This window comes from Cuculus canorus, chromosome 4 (genome assembly GCF_017976375.1).
Source record: "Cuculus canorus isolate bCucCan1 chromosome 4, bCucCan1.pri, whole genome shotgun sequence".
Classification (NCBI taxonomy): Eukaryota; Metazoa; Chordata; class Aves; order Cuculiformes; family Cuculidae; genus Cuculus; species Cuculus canorus.
Window position 1 is genome coordinate 38,028,734 of NC_071404.1, and position 16,491 is coordinate 38,045,224.

The 16,491-nt window shown below is 37.0% G+C and overlaps 1 protein-coding gene across 1 annotated transcript in view; it reads left to right on the top strand.

The window, feature by feature from the left end:
* AGA (aspartylglucosaminidase) overlaps positions 1-16,306 on the top strand; it is a 28,518-nt gene extending 12,212 nt beyond the window's left edge. Inside the window, exons 6-10 of the mRNA XM_054065034.1 lie at positions 608-683; positions 1,538-1,645; positions 3,732-3,865; positions 4,666-14,759; positions 15,978-16,306. Coding sequence (XP_053921009.1) covers positions 608-683; positions 1,538-1,645; positions 3,732-3,865; positions 4,666-4,766 — 419 coding nt within the window. The 3' untranslated portion in view covers positions 4,767-14,759; positions 15,978-16,306. The remainder of the gene's footprint in view (positions 1-607; positions 684-1,537; positions 1,646-3,731; positions 3,866-4,665; positions 14,760-15,977) is intronic.
* The last annotated feature ends 185 nt before the right edge of the window (positions 16,307-16,491 follow it).

The window sequence follows — 16,491 nt, forward strand, 5'->3', positions numbered from 1 at the left end:
GTCTTGCTTTACAGAGAAGCATCTGATCCCAATCCTGTTCCGGGTGCCAATCCAAGCCTTTCTAAGGAGGCAGTGGCTTCCTTATCAGCACAAAATTAACAAAGGGTAGGCTTATCCACACATTTGGTTGCCCGCCCATGTAATTCTTCTTACTCTGATAGAAAGTATTTCACCTTTTGCCAAATGTAAGCTCATCATTCTGACAGGTTTTTCAGTCTCCCCTAAACACCATTTATAGTTTCCAGACTTTGTTGTTCTTATGGTACCAGTGCAGGATGTGATGACACCAGTTACTTCTTGTTTACTGGTTAATATGGGTGTATATTAGGAGACAGTGGCTGCTTGGGCAGCGGTAACATACAACTTTGAACAGTGTGGCACTTGCTGATTTAGATTCCGTTCTGAGTTCTTATAATACACCAAAAAACTTTCCAAATGTGTTTTAGAAAGGACTTGTTTTCTTCGGGAGTGCAACTTTTCTGTGTTTCAGGATGTCAGTAATTTGAATATTCTGAGTATTGTAGTTATGCTTGCTAACCATACTGCAAATTTCACAAATTTGTTAGGAATGTTTCTAAATATGTTTCATCCCTATTGAAAATTTTAGGTATGGTTGTAATTGGTGCAACTGGAACTGTTGTTTCCGGGACATCTACTAATGGTGCAGTCCACAAAATTCCAGGGTTAGTATCTCTGGTTTTACAGAAAATCTTTGCTCTCCACCTCATTTCCTATGTTAAACTTATCCTATATTAGGCTGAAGTTACATGTGTTAGATTGCAGTGATCAAAAATGGCCTTGCTTGTTTCTGGGTATTGCCATAAATCCCAGTACTGAGATGGTAATGCACTTTCAAGATGATTTGTGGTTTTTTGAGGGAAGATGGTTTTTGGTTTTTTTTTTCAGCCTGCTTAATTCACCATACAGAGACACAAATAAGTGGCAGAGTTGTAAGACAACCTGTAACGCAAGGCACTGGAAATGAATGAGCATTGCAGAGAGGTACAGTCTCCAAAGAACTGTACATAGATTCAGAGCCCAAGCCCTATATTTTGTCTTTGAGAATTTTTTTCTACCTAGTTAGGAATCTTCTGTGTTAACCAAGTCAGACAGTTTCTGGGTTTAGCAACAAATTATTGAACATACTAATGTCCCCAGCTCTTTACTGTTGCCCACTGGCTAAACCTTACTGCTCTAACTATAGTCAGTATAAATAACAAACAGGTATTCATTGGAGGTGGATTAAGCCTCAGGTCAGTCAGGTTACCACAGATCACTTTTATCAGTAGTTTAAAGACAAGACTTTTGACTGCAGAGCAGTGACATCTCTACCTGTTCTGTTCTCCTGTGGGTTTAATGCTAACGCAGCTGGAGGCAGTAAGGTTGACGAAGTTAAAAGTGTGCATAAGTCACAAGAACTTGCTGGTATGAGGCCGACAGCTATTACTTTAATGCAGTCCCACTGGAATTAGTAAATTATAGTTTTCTATAGTTTCCAGGTTTTGTTTGTTTGTTTTGTTTTCATTGTTCTCTGTAGCCGTGTAGGAGATTCTCCGATAGCTGGAGCAGGATCCTATGCGGATAGTACAGCTGGAGGAGCTGCAGCTACTGGGGATGGTGACATCATGATGCGCTTCTTACCGAGGTTTGTCCTTAGGCTAGACTTTGCTAGTGTTCTGTAGCAAAAATGTTAATTCGGCAAATGAAGTAATTGAATATAAAGACAGCTTGTCTTACTGGCTCCTAAAGTGGGAGTAAAGGCAGTAATGCAAGGGGAAAGGGCAGTAGCAGAATCAAGTCGTCTTTATGGTCTGTCTTAAAGAAGTGACTTCTGAAATATCGTGATGACAGATCCCCTTAATCTTGCCAAGCTGTGAGCACACAAGCAGTGATGAGTATATTCCTAACCTGTATGCTTTTTAACAGAACTGATGAGCTTTCTCCTCCAAAGTATTTTCTTGAGTAGGATGTGAGTATTAAATTGTAGAAAGTATGAGGGATGAGTGTGGGATTACACAGGAGGGTAGGAAGGTGTCACTATAACAATCCTATTTAAATTGCATCTAATTTGAAACTAGAGGAGGTGTTTTAGTGCTGTCATCATGCTTGTGTGATGTCTGTAAAATATATCTGTTTTCCATCAGTGAGTCTTGACAGTTGTTCTTGTGTGTCAGTCTCAAGAGGAGTGAGTTAAGGAAGTCTGTGCTAAATGTTATAGACACTGATGCTTGAAGGGATGTATAATAGTGGCCTTCATACTACTCGGGTGTTATTTCTGAAACGGGTAGTTATGAATGCCTACTTCGTTGTTGTATATTTACAGATGTCCTCAGTAAGTTTCTAGCTTGTTCCAAACCAGTCTCAAAATAAAAGGCAATTGATAGCTTCATGAATTATCCTGAGGTATCAGATACTAACAGCAGTAGTGGGTTGAACTCCACTGTGAGGTCAATCAATAAAAGCTTATATTACAGTTGAGTAGCCTGAAGGATTTGGCTGTAATGCTGAAAACATTTTGTGTGGGCACCAATAGGTTTTAGAAAGCAACCCAAACTAAATGGTTAATTACAGGTTCCTTGTAGATATCGATCTTTTCTAATTCCAAGTTACTTAGCTGTTCGGACGTGAGAACAGAGAATAGAATTGACCTGCCAGAAGTGAAGGAAGTGGCAGATAAAGGGCAAAATTGCTAATATTTTCCATCTGACTTATTTGAGATAGTAACACCTTACTGAGTTTCTGATTAGTGAAGAGACTCTTGTGAAATATATTTTTATATTCAGATAATTATCTTTAGATAACTTGAACCTATTTGATGGTTAGAATAAATCAAAGATAATAGGGAATCTCAAAATTCAAGGGAAGTTCTCTTCTGCAGTGTTTTGATAGCATCTGTAGTTAATGCTATCTGTAGATGAGTCAGTGTAACGAGAGTTGGTCTGGGTATGTACATCTTTCATCAAAACAAGATCTAGTGTGTTTGTGTATTATGCATTACCTTTTAATCTTCAGGCTTTGGAAGAAAATGACAACAAAAGTAATTTTTTTGCCTCTTGAGGATATTGTGGAAGTGCAACTGATCAATCTCAAGCAATGCCCATATTGTCTAACGATACTGTAGATAAAAAGAAAATTTATTTTGGTTACTCTTTCGTTTAGAGTAAGATTTTTTTTTTACATTGGCTTGCAAAAAATTTGAAAGTGGCTCATAGTCTTGATCAAAACGTTTTACCTTCATATTAATGAAGTAAAAAAGTATAAATTTTGAAGTTTTTAGAAACTTTTTTAATTTATCAGTAATGTAATATCAGAGGTCAGCTTCCTAAAAAAGTTGTCTAGACTTTGGCCTTTTTGAAAACTTGTAATAACTTTTAATGTCAGACTTAATCATGCAATGAAAAATAAAAGCCACTAACTATTGAACTGCTTCTTTGCAGTTTTTTAGGTCATCTGCTGCTTAGCCTCTTCTGCGGAAAGTGATCAGTGTTATCCCAGGCTTGGTTCTGCCTTAGAATGGTAGATGGTATAGATGGCATCTTGCGGTCCTTTTTAGTCCTGTTTCTGATTACTTTACACGTAGAACTTGTATAAGAATTGACAATATGGAGTTTGGCTAAAGATTGTTTATCTTGTGTTTCCATTATTCAAAGAAATAAAGGTGTCTTAATGGGATTTTAGAATGTATAACCCAAGTATGGCTAACTGATTGTGAGGTTGGTTTTTTTTTTTAGTTACCAAGCTGTGGAGTATATGAGGATGGGAACAGACCCAACTGTAGCCTGTCAGAAAGTTATTTCCAGAATCCAGAAGTATGCTCCGAAGTTCTTTGGTGCCATTGTATGTGCCAATACAACTGGAAGTTATGGTATGTGCTTTGGTTAACAGACAAAGCTTATTGACCCTGACTAAGTCACAGTAGGATAAGTGGATTTTAAAGCAGAAGTCTTTAGTTTTTCTTTGAACGCTGCAGCAGTACCAGCCATTCATAATATCAAATACTGGTTAGCGGGGCAGCTGTATCATAGTGTGGACTTGAGATATTTTAATTTTTCCTCTGCCTTTTGATGTCTTAGACTTGCATAAATTTTGTGAGTCTTAGCAAGAAACAAAAATATTTACAACCTTCATGTGTTTTCCTGGACTGTGTATGATTAATTTGATGGTTTTAAAAGAGAATGCTTATGCCTCCCCTAGATATGGCATAAGACAGGGTGTATGTGAATGTTAAGCACAGCTTCAAAGCAACCCAAGATCAGTCATTGTGCCAGGCATCTCGTTAGTGAACTCTTAGATCAGTAGGAAATACAATTTGCTAATCAACATGGCTTATTTACTTAGACTGCTTATTGCTGATCTTTGATCTCTTATTTCCCATAGTTCTGTGTTTAAGAGATTAGTGTTGGAGGAACTCATTAAGTTAATCATGATTGAAAGCTAGAGATATTTTCCTAACTTAAGTATTATAAGGGCATTAATTGCACTACAGCAGTCAGTATTTTTCTTTAAAAGAAATATTTTCAAGATGTCTTGGGTTAAACAGATGGCAAAAGAATAATTTTATGTTGTGGTAGTATTAGTAACTGGGTCTTTAGATGATAAGTGCAATGACAAAGACACTAATCCTAAATGTAGCAGGTTATGCTTTTTTATTTTCTTCTTTCCTAGGTGCTGCTTGTAATAAAATTCCAGGATTCACTCAGTTTCACTTCATGGTTTCTAGCCCTTTGCTACATCAGCCAACTGAGCAAGTAGTAGATTGCATTTAATTTCTTTCGTCCTATTAACATCTAGACTTAGAGGAAGGTGCTAAGGTTCCTCAGGTGTTTACTTTTTTAAATGGATTTTCATATTCACTGTTGCATAATCATGTGAACAAGTACAAAGGTATGTTGTTGGTGCATCTACTACTTCACTGTTTTTAGTATCTTCTACTTTATTGTGGCTTTGTGTAGTGCAACTAAGTTTTATCTGTAGTTTCCTAGTAATTATCTTGGTAACTTATTTCTAAATGATTGTAGACTGGTACTATAATCTAGAGAGAGGTTTAAAAAGCTGACTCTATGTAGTTTGAGGGAAGTGAACATGATTGCAAAGTTAGAGCTGACAGTTAGTATAGGCAGTTAATCTGTGCTTAAAAATGTACATTTCAGTGAAATATCCGAAACTCATGCGCTTCACTTCTGAGGTCTCTTAAGTCATGAGTTTAGTAGGCATTACCTTACATCCCAACTCAATTTTTAAACTTCTTGCAAACCTGAAAATCAAATTGTGGTTCTAAATACCACAAGAAGTTATGAGTTTTGTATTTACTTCCAAATAATGCCAAGTTTCACCTGCTTTTGGGGGAAAGTAGAGCCTTGGTCACTGGAGAAAAGCTTTCAAAGAAAGCACAGAAAATGAATAGGTGGCCTACACATGCAAAGAGACCAAGCATATAATGACTCTTGTAGTCTGTCTCTTTTCATTAGAACTGAGTAACCAAAAGTGATGAATCATAAACATTAAATTGCACCTTTGCTTTTCCATTTAAAAACGTGTTTCACAGAAATCTGGAATAAGGGGAAGGGAATGGGAGGGGCACTGCCTCTACACTTGAGACTTATTTTGAGAATATTTTATTGTCTTTTTCTAAGATTCAGTCCAGGTTTTCTTTTCTCTTGAAAACTGCATGCAAATGCTGACAACTGAGGAAAGGGAGTTGAGGAGTAGGGAAAGATTTCAAAGCTTTATTTAAGCGATAAGGAGCATCTCCTTTTTATCTTGTTTCACAACAGCTGAGAATACAAGCCTTCAGAGTTTTGCACTGACTCTAACTTGATGGGAAGACAGGTGGAAATCATCCTGTCACCTTTTTTATTGTATTGAAAGTTAAGTTACGAATCTTAATCACAGTGAATTCCTTGTCACTAATATGCTGTACGCTTGCCCTCTTCTGTAGCAGAGCAGTTGCATGCCTGCAGGGTGACAGATAAGTGCAACAGGTGAAGATGGGTTTGTCACTTTCCGTGTCTAGAGATACCAATTTATTTGTAACAACTTAAACATTTCAAGGATCCTTCCAAAGGTATTTGAAGATATGATCATTTTCTTAACTTGGTGGCTAGCTGATCATTTGATTGAAACTTTGCTAAACTTAACTAGGAAAAACTAAGAGGAGGGAGCAAGTAAAATGAACATGCCTTGTCATAAACACTTTACTTATACTTTGTTTACTAGAATAAAATCATTCAGTAATAAAAGCAGATGTTAATGTATCATCTATAAGTAACGTTGTTTAGGTGCTTGTCTGCTGTGCCTTAGAATGACTGTTGCGTTATATTCAGAGTTGGTATCTTTAAAAGCTGGACACAAAATGTTCAAACTAGAATAGTCGAGTTTAAGGGCCTGCTGTTGAACTTCATCAATAGAGTAATTTATTTGGAGGATTCACTTCTGTTACAGGATCTTTAGAACATCTCATAGCACTGAGTTCACTGTAGGCCCCAACAGGCTTTAGTCAAAGGAGCTCTTACTGGATGTATCTGTAGTGGTTTCAGATAAGTTGTCTGTCTGTTACCTGACTCTGCCTTCAGCCCTTCTACCGTGGCAGTAGTGCAGGTAGATTGCTATTTTGAAGATAGCATTGTGGATTGTAAACGCAGAAGGTTCAGTACTGGCAGCTGAGTTATATCTCAAACTGCTGCAGCTGAATCTACCACGATTCATTTTTGAGAGAGGTTGGGAACATCCATGGCTTACTTTCTAGTGTCCTTGTGCCACTTTGTGCTAGCTAGTGTGTACCACTAGAGTTTTCAGTGCCCGTGCTGAAAGATGAGTGCTCTGTAACAGTGTGCTCTGACAATTCTTAACTTATTGCGTAGTCAGCTCATCTACATGAGAACAAAATTATTCGTATCCGTGAGACATACATACTAATACATTTGGCTTAATAATGTAAGTTGCTTTATCATGCTGAATTAATTATCATAAATGAAAGGGTTACTTTGAGTAAATTATTTTAATATACTGTTACTTTGGCAGTATAATAAATTATAATTTTTATAAATTACGATTTTGAATAAAAAAAGAATGTGCTTACTATTTTGTGTTAAAAATATTTCTTTAAAGGTTGTTACTAGTGCTATTCTCTTGTGCTTAGTGGATAAATTAATTTCTTTAAGAAAGCTTTTTACAAATGCAAAACTTTGCTAAAAGTAAGCAAAAGCTCTGACAGTTTCTGCTAGAGTTGCAAAAAAAAAAAAAAATTACTGTTTAACAAAATTCCTTGAAATTATATTTTTAAATTTTTACTCTCCAACTTCTACTACAAAAAGTAAAAATGAGTATTTGCAAGTTAGTGGTACAGTTGAATGCACCCTGTCTGTAAAGTTGTGGGGCTTTTTTAAACCCAACTGTGTTCATTAGCTTCTAGCTAGTCTACTTTATTTCTGTTTCTAAAACTTCTTACCAAATCATTACTTCATCTAATGTAGACAGAAAAAGAATCTTAGTTCAGTGGTCTGACTAATAATGCCAATTATGCTCTGGCTTTGCATGTCACTGATTTATTATTTAATAAACGCAATCTATGTGAACCCTGACAATGCTTTTGTGTGCACTTACTGAAGAAACTTCCCTGTCATTTTGCTGTTTATAGGTTACCAATGAAATATGTTCTTTCACCTGAAACTGCCTAAGTAAGGAATAATTCGGATTTTCAGAGAATTCAAGGTTCGTCTTTCAGGTAGAATCTACAAGTAATATAAACTAGAGTAAATCTGTTATCTCTTTGCAGGGTAAAAATAACAGTGGTGCTGATTGCTTTTTAACTTAGAAATTCTATTAGCATTCATTGTTTGGGTTTAGTTATCACATGAGTGTTGTAACGCATTAACAACTTTGTTTTGAAACAGAGTATGTGTGGGATTTCAGTGTTATAATCTGTGGTTTGTGTATGCGAGGAACCATTAGTGATAACTGTGAAACTTTACTCTAGCTCTAATATACAACTAGTATGTTATACGTTAACCACTGAACTACGGATGTTATCTCCAGGGGGTCTGTATGTTCCTCCACATAAGTTCCATTAAATTTACAGCAAAAGAACTTTACTGAAATGTCCATGAACGGGTGTGGCAGAATCCCAGGATTTTGTGACTAGTTTTGTTGTTACTGTTAAAGCTTTTGAGTTGGGCAGCAAACGTTTTTAGATGTTTGTGCATTTAACAATATTAGCTGTGTTTTCATTCTCCTCTATTTTTCCCCCTGACAGTTGTAATCAGCGTAGGTAAATGCACTTCCTGGTGCAAAGCTGTCTTGGTGCAATCAGCTGATATTTACAGTGACAGGTTGATGGTCTGTGAAACAAAAGAAACAGCAACCTCAAAGTGTGATTTTTCTTTTTTCCTAATAGAACAGGGGAAAATCTTTAAGAAAAAGTTTTGATTATACTTTTCTCAGGTAGAGCTTTACAAAAACAATTGTATTATAAATACTGATATTTTATTGGTTAGAAGTGGTGATTTCAGAGCTCTGCATGGAGAAAAACGTAATATGTTAGATGAAAAGGAATTTTCTTCTTTTCACCTTTTGCATACTTTCCAGGCTGAACCTGATATACATTGCAGTTGTGATTCTGTTTGTCACTAAGTTATTATTGTGATTGTTCATGTTGCATAAAGTACAAAAGCGGTGAGCTCTGCTACTTGAATGTAGTTATGTAGTTGGGTTGCATTTTATATTTCTACTTTCTTAGCATTTGTGATTTAAAGATCTTAAGAAATAAGAAATCTGGTTTAGCAAGAAATCCAGTGGCTTGGTTTATTTGAATGTTCTTATGTACAGATGGAAAAAACCTGAACCTGTTACTTTTCCAAGACAAGTATATGGAGATTTTTACACAAGCAAATCCTCCTAGCAGGAGAAAGGCTTTTTGTGGAAGTGTCTACTTGAATCTTAGCTTCTGACTGCATTTGCAGACTGTGAATACAGTCTTTGTAGAATGTCAAGGTAGTAACTAAACAAGAAAAATGCACTGTGCTACTCTTGACTTTGACACTTCAATTTTTCTGGTTTTGTGGTTAAAAGTTCAAAACGTTAAGATTTCTTCTCTGTTGAAAGTTTAGTAACTTGAATTCACAATTTTATATGGTTTCAGTTACAGACGAGCTTTTTGTCAAACAGATTTTTGTAGATGTTTTCCTGCTGATTAATTTCTTGTAAAATAAATGAAGTTATGTATTTACATGTAGATATTTACATGTTACAGTAATATTTCATAATATTAAATAACCATAATATTGGATCAGTTTGTAATTGCAAAACTGAAATGGGAAATATAAGCTAAGTAATTCCTCTCGCATCGACTTTTAGGATCTGAATGTTTTATTATTTGAAAGTCTGAAGAATGTTTGCCATCGTGTTAAATTCCACAAGCTATGTTACCACATTCGTTTTACTCTTAGCCTTCACTTAAATTGCTGTATAGGTTCTCTTTTGTTGCACAGGACCTTGACAGATTAGATTCGCTTCAGATATGCAGGATAAACAAGGCTTTTAGGCAAGATGTTTTCTCTTGTCACTCAAATTCTTCAACACTCCTTCCTGTTCTTGGCTTCTGTAATAGATACATTGCTCATACTTGTTACAAACTACAGCAATTTTAAAAGTACTTTCTGTGTCTAAAGCCTTCTTCCATATATAGGCATGCTCCTTTTCCTACCTCCCATCTCTGAAATCAGAATAATACTGCTGATTTTTCTTCCTGGTCTGTTGTCATGAATGGTACTTTATACTTTCTTCAAATGTGTAGTTTGATTTATAAATGTTTTCTCCATATTAAGTTGTTTTCTTGTTGCTATCTGCAGACTTGTGTCACTGTAACAGCTTTCATGGCACATTTTGACTGCACCCATCTAGGTTCAACTGTTAGTTAATTCTCTTTCTGAAGCTTATTTTGTGTGTGATGTAGGTTATCTTGTATCGGTTGGTGCAAAAAATAATTGCCACTTTAGATTATGAACTTGAAAGGAAATAAGAACCATTGGAATCTATGGATTTTTGCCAACAAGAAACAAGTCTGCTTATTGCAGTAGCATAGAATTCCAGAGTCCTGGATTATTGAAGGCAGCTTGAGCAGCTGTTGCTTGGTTGTGGAAAACCTTCTTTTGCAGGAAATTGTCAAGATGCTTCAAAATGTTGTAATCGGTGGGAGAGAGATCTGGTGAGTAAGCTGGGTCAGGTAGAGTTTTGTAGCCCAGTTTGGGTTCTGCAGAGTCACTTGTCAGACATGTGGCTGGGTGTTGTCGTGGAGAACAACTGGTCCTTCTCGATTGACTGGTGTTGGATATAAACATTGCAGTTCTTGGTGCATTTTGTTTGTTTCCTGGCAAAAGTTCTCTGCTGTGATGGTTTTGTGATTCAAGAAGTCATAGGAGGTGATTCCACTTGCTGACCAGCAAACAGTGACCATTACTTTCTTTTGATGCACCTTTGGTTTGGGGAAGTATTTTCTGCTTCACCTCTGTCCAGCCATTGTATAGAACACCATCAGCTGTCGTATAAAATCCGTTTTTCATTGCATGTCACAATGCCATCAGAAATAGATTGTTTTTTGCCCCACAAAAGAAGTGCAGAGCAGCTTTTGTAACAGTGATTTATTTATTTATTTATTTTTGTTTAGCTTATGCGGCACCCATTTTGAGCTTTTTTGATTTTTGCAGTTTGGTGCAAATGTCAAAAAACTGTTGAATGGTCAGCCCTTAGTTTTGCAGCCTCTTGAGTTGTTCTGTGTGAATCCACTTGTTTCTGTTATGAAATTTTTGGAACAACGTAAAGCTGTTTGTTGTTTAATGGTTCCCTGGCCAAATGTTTTGTCTATATTGCTAGGAATTTCCACTGCTTTACATCCTCTTTTGTACTACAGCAAAACCACTCAAATTTGTTTTTTTCCCCATCTTTAATTTGACAGTGTAATAACAAAAAAAAAAAAAAAGTGAAAACAGAACTATTATTATAAATAAGAAGAGCAAATTTCATTCTTTAAAATGGTATACTACAAGAAACAGTTAAATGAAAGTTTAAACCAAAATAAGCATCACAGTTTACAACAACAAAAAAGACAATTATTTTTGCACCAACTTAATATTGTTTTGCCCTTGGCAGGGAGAATGCGACTTCTGGATGTTAAGGCTTGCTAAAGGTGGTATAATTCCTCAACTAGTTACTCATTTTTCTTCCTGTTGAAGGAATTATTCAAACTGAGAAGCAGTATCACAGTAGATTCCGGTATTGCAATGCTACAGATTTAGGATTATACTTTGGTAGGTCATGAATGTGTGTTTTTACAAGTAGATGCTTGATGGTAAATGTGGTTTTATATTAAATACAATGTGACAGACAATTTGAAAGTAATAATGGTTGTGCTTCTAGCTTGATGGTGCTCCTGGATAGTCATTGTTACAAGAAAAATTTCAAGGCAAATTATCATAGATCATCTGTGAGGATGGAGGTTAGGTTGACAGGCTAATACATAGAGAAGTACAGAAGAACAAAATTTCCCCAGAACGAAAATTTTTATCTGCAGCCCTTTTACTGAGCATTTAGCAGCAACACAGGACAGACAGTTTCTTGTCAGGTGCATAATCAAGACTTTAGATGAGAGTTTTAGATTAGAGCAGCCTGATCTAGTGGGAGGTGTCGCTGCCCATGGCAGGGGGATTGGAATTAGATGATCTTTAAGGGCCCTTCCAACTCAAACCAGTTCTAGCTAGGTGAGATTTTTTTTTTCCTGAAGGATTTATGGTAATAGTTGAAGTAAAGCATTATAGATTTAAAGGTTGAATGTATAAAATATTATAAAGGTTGAATGTATAAAATATTATAAACAGGTCTAATTCATATGCAGCCAAGTGTGCTTTGCTAATTTGGTTGTTACCAAAGACTAATTTGTGTGTTATAAAGTGGAAAATAAATTATATGGAAGTAGCTGCAGCGTTAAAAACTCTAACTATTTAAATTCAGTCTTGACTCATTCTTATGAATCTATCAACGTGAAAAGTCCTGTGATTTTAGTACTCAGCGAGAGGTGTGACAGTTTTTTTACTGCTTAGTCAAAGTGCTAGCCCCGCAAAACGGGTTTTAGGAGCTAGCATTACTTTGCCGCATAGGCTTAGGGATGTTAACAGCCTTTAACTGATTTCTGCAGTGCTACTTTTCCCTGCTCACTCTTATGTCTTTGCTGGAGGTTGCTCTTCCTGTTCCAGTACCGGCAGACTAGAGTGTAGGCATTCACCCTAACAGCTTCCAGCCAGATCAAACAGTTTAACCTCTCTGACCTCTGCCTGCACTTTGCACTTGAGAATAGCAAATGTCTGCACCCCATTCCACTGGCTCGACTGTGGGCTTCATAACTTCTAATCAAAGAGCTGTAACAAACGCTTCCAGGGCAATTTGACTGCAGCTCTTTGCTGGGGAGGTATGCATCAGAGCCCTCGGGTATGTATATACTATCCTTATTCCTGTGAATTGAGCTCCTAAGCTTGTAGTTACAGAAGTGGAGGTAAAAATCCATGAAAAGCAACTGAACAGAGGACAGTTAGCTAATTGTGAAGTGCTGTAGACTAGGTTATATTTTAATATTCCGTCTCTGGAGTATGAGTTCAGCTGGATAAAGATTCTGCTGTTCTAAGAGACTAATTCTGCAATGAAAATTGTATGCATTAAATCAATTGTTTCCGGCTGTGCAGCTGCAAGAAGGAAGCGAGGCAGTGTCTTTCTGTGCCAACTTCCTTATCTCGCAAGACTGGGCTTGCATGCCAAGAGACGTCATACTGCAGTCCTGCCAGTAGAGGAAGCAAGGGCACAATGATCAGCAGAGACCTGTCTCACCAAGGACCCCAGACCCGTTTCTAGAACCTCCAGAAGGGGCACTGCACAAGTGGACTAAAAAAAAAAAAACAAACCCTCCCCTCAAGGATCCTAATCTGTGAAAAACACTCTGGAGATGTTGCCAGAGTGTGCATCTGCCATTCTTGGAACCTGGCAACGATAGTGGTGATACTTCACTATTTTATCTTTCTCCCCTTCTGTTTTACCATACGGCCCCCACCCCATTGCCAGCTGCTAATACCAGCACAAGGTGGACTGCAGGAATATGCAATAGGGTACTGAGGAACATGGGAAATTATCCAGCTGGTGATAGCGCATACTTAGATCGGCCAAAGCAGGCTCTTAAAAAATTTCTTGGAGATTAACCCTCAGGCTAGATGTCCATCCTTCTGTTTCTCCTCAGTAAAATTCAGTAAGAGACATGAGAAATCAGGGTTTGAATCCAGGAGTCCCATTACTTCAAGAAACATTCTCATCAACAGGCTAGTGTCATGTTCCCCATCTTTTCTGTTGTGTAAATAATTGTTTACGATAGGTTTCCCAGAAAGTCTCCATACAATTTATTTTTTTTTTTATTGCCATCTCTTTGTTAAAATGGGAATTTTCATTTCTTCTGGCTGAGGAAGCTTTACAACTGAAATCTCATACTTCAAAGCAACTGCTGTTTTACCACAGTGCTTTATGAAAATGTGAGCACCATGAATTCTGTCTCCTTGACTGGCTATTTAATTGGAAGTTACTATGAGATGTACTTTGTGTTAATGCCACAGTGTTTTGGACAGACTACTACATGGGGCTTTCAAGGCTTTTTGTCACAAGGATGTCTGGTTACTGAATGACAAAGCTTTAGACAAGGGGTAAGTGCCAATATGCTCAGCGAAGCCAGGATAACCTCTCCAATCACATTCATGAATAGAGATATAACCCTGTAACTTAATTTGAAAAATCAAGTCTCTTTCAGAATTGAGAATAGAAGTTTGATCTTGCATAAAGTTGCATAAAAATCATTTAGTGCCACACTATGACAAATGTAACTGCTAATGCCAGATAAATATTCCATCTGTGATTTATAATCGTCATTTATGTACCTTTGGTCAGTCTTGGCTATTCATAGTGTGTCAATCAATGTCCTACTTAACCATATACTTTGCTATAGAAGTCCTGCCTTTTAGCCCTGATTTTTCCAGGCTTAGCATTTGGGAAGAACTTCAAATGCATACTAGCAATTGAGGCAATCTGGTCGTATTATAGACCATCCTGTATAAGTGCCTCTAAAGCATTTCTCACAGTGAATAACAAAATTACTGAACAATACAGAACTACTGAAGCCTTTAGTCTCAGTATGCAAAGATTTGAGTGCTCCTTCTTTAGAAAGGGAGAAGTTGCCCTTTTTTGCTTAAATCCAAAAGGAACTTAACCAGGGTCCAACGTTTTAAGCCTCATAGGTACCTCAGTACTTTGTCTCAAGTGCTGCTTTCTAACTTTGTAGGTATCCCAAAATCTATAGATGTTTCTGTTAGTGGGGAGGCATACAGCCAGTAACTCTTAATACTAGGAAACTAGTAAGCCCTCAAGCTGTAGTCATTCTCTTATTCTTCCAAGCCTAGGGTCTGATCTGATGAGGATGTTGATGCACTGAGTGCTGCTTCGCACGTAACGGTAAGAAACATGAGGTGGTGAGGAAGATAACGCATGAAGTTCTGCTCCTCTAGAAGATCGAAGTAAGATTCCATGAGGATATACAGCCTGACACGTCTGTTCTTCTGCCGGTATTGGTTAGGTAGTACACAGTACCAAGCATCTGGTAAGCATTCCATGAATACCAGCAGAGCTTAGAAAACTGGCGAAGTTCCTGAGCAATTCACTAACAAGAACTTAAAGGCAACTTTCTGGTGAGTAAAGAATAAATGTAGATTTATGACATCAAGAATCTTTTATCAGTGAGGTTCCTTACATTACCATCTATTGAATTTCCGTAGTAGTGTCTGTTCCCAAGGATGTTATAAAGGCATATGATATAATAGTGCATAGCTAACAATATACCTCTCTCTTCCTGAAGCATTGCAGGGTTACAAGCTAGGCAATCTTCTCATTTGCCTGTGAAATGTGATTGAGTAGACTTTATTCACAAGAAAAATTCATGAGATCGCCACACTAGGCACAACCTTTCCCTTTATGTACTCAGAGTTTTGGGTTTGCCTTTCTGTATGTATGGAGAACAATACAAATCTCTTCCCTTTACACTGTTGACAAATTTCAGTGTTGTTAATGATGTTCTGGCAGTGCTGGCAGCCTATCCGTAGAACAGTTCAACAGATACCGTTGTAATCTGAATAATTAATTAATTAACAGTAAATCTGTCTTACATCTAAGAACATTTATTTTAGCCTTATCTAAAGGGACCTTTGTTCAGATGTGATGCTTCAGATTATGCTACATGGTAAAGTTAAGTAGTGTTACAGCCTGAAAAGTGGATATACTGTGTGCTGGTTTAGGTGAGAGATTGTAATTCCATGTATGCTAATTATATGGCCAAGCACACAAGGTGTATGTGTTTCATGATATTTTATAACTGTAAAAGCTACATTCATTAATTCTTGTTGCAGGAAATTAGTGGGAATTCTTTTGTTTTCTTCTGCAATCTGAATGTATATATTCCTGAATCTTGACTGTCTTAAACTGAAACCTGATTTGGAGACCCTTCCAAAAGTTTTGGAAAGAGTGTAGTTTTATCTCTTTTCAGTTCAAAATGAAAAAAAATATGCTTTAATTGCTCATGTGCCGGTAGGAGGGAACTAGCAACAGTTAGCAGGCTCATGAAGAAATTAACATAGAATAAATTATCGTTATTGCAATGTATCTATCTTTTTGGCAAAACTTAGGAGTGAATGGACATTGAGGGCATTTCCAGGTCATTCCTGTTACTGCCTACTTCCAATGCAAAAGTTTTTTACTGTTTGCAGCATCTAAGAAATTATATTTCCAGTGGATATGAACAGTAGTCCCTAATTTAGATACTTTCCATAAAGCAAGATAAAGTGAGATAACAATTCTAAGTAACTTGATTTTAAACACAGTGGGAGTTAGTTGGATGTGCCTTTCATTTTCAGAGTTGATGCAGTTGTGCTCTTCTAGCACTGATCAGCTGATATGTATGGTTCTTGACTCACACATGAGCAGACTTGCAGCCAGTTGGTGACTGAGCCTGCATAGGAGTGGAAGCAGCGAGCTGCAGAGCTGCAGATTCTGTTTTCTGCCCAGTGTCATTCTTGTTCCTAGGAAATAATTCCTCCCTTGGTTACAAGTTTTTCATCAGTAATCTCTTCAATCAAGCAGCTGAGCAATTTGTAAGTACAGATTGAATATAATAGCCTAAGCAGTCATTAAAAGATTCATCTCAATCAACAGAGCTTGCTAACTGATCGTCACCGGAAACATTGCAATTAACACAATGACTAGTATTTTTGACAAAATAGCTGTGTGGCTTGATTAGTAGTGCTATATCAGGAATGACCTTTTCCAGGATTTATTACCATCAAAGCTGTCAGTCCTGAAGGCTGTTATTTTTCAGAGACATTACAATAGATACAGCTACATGGATAGATCTGAGGTGGGCTTTATCTG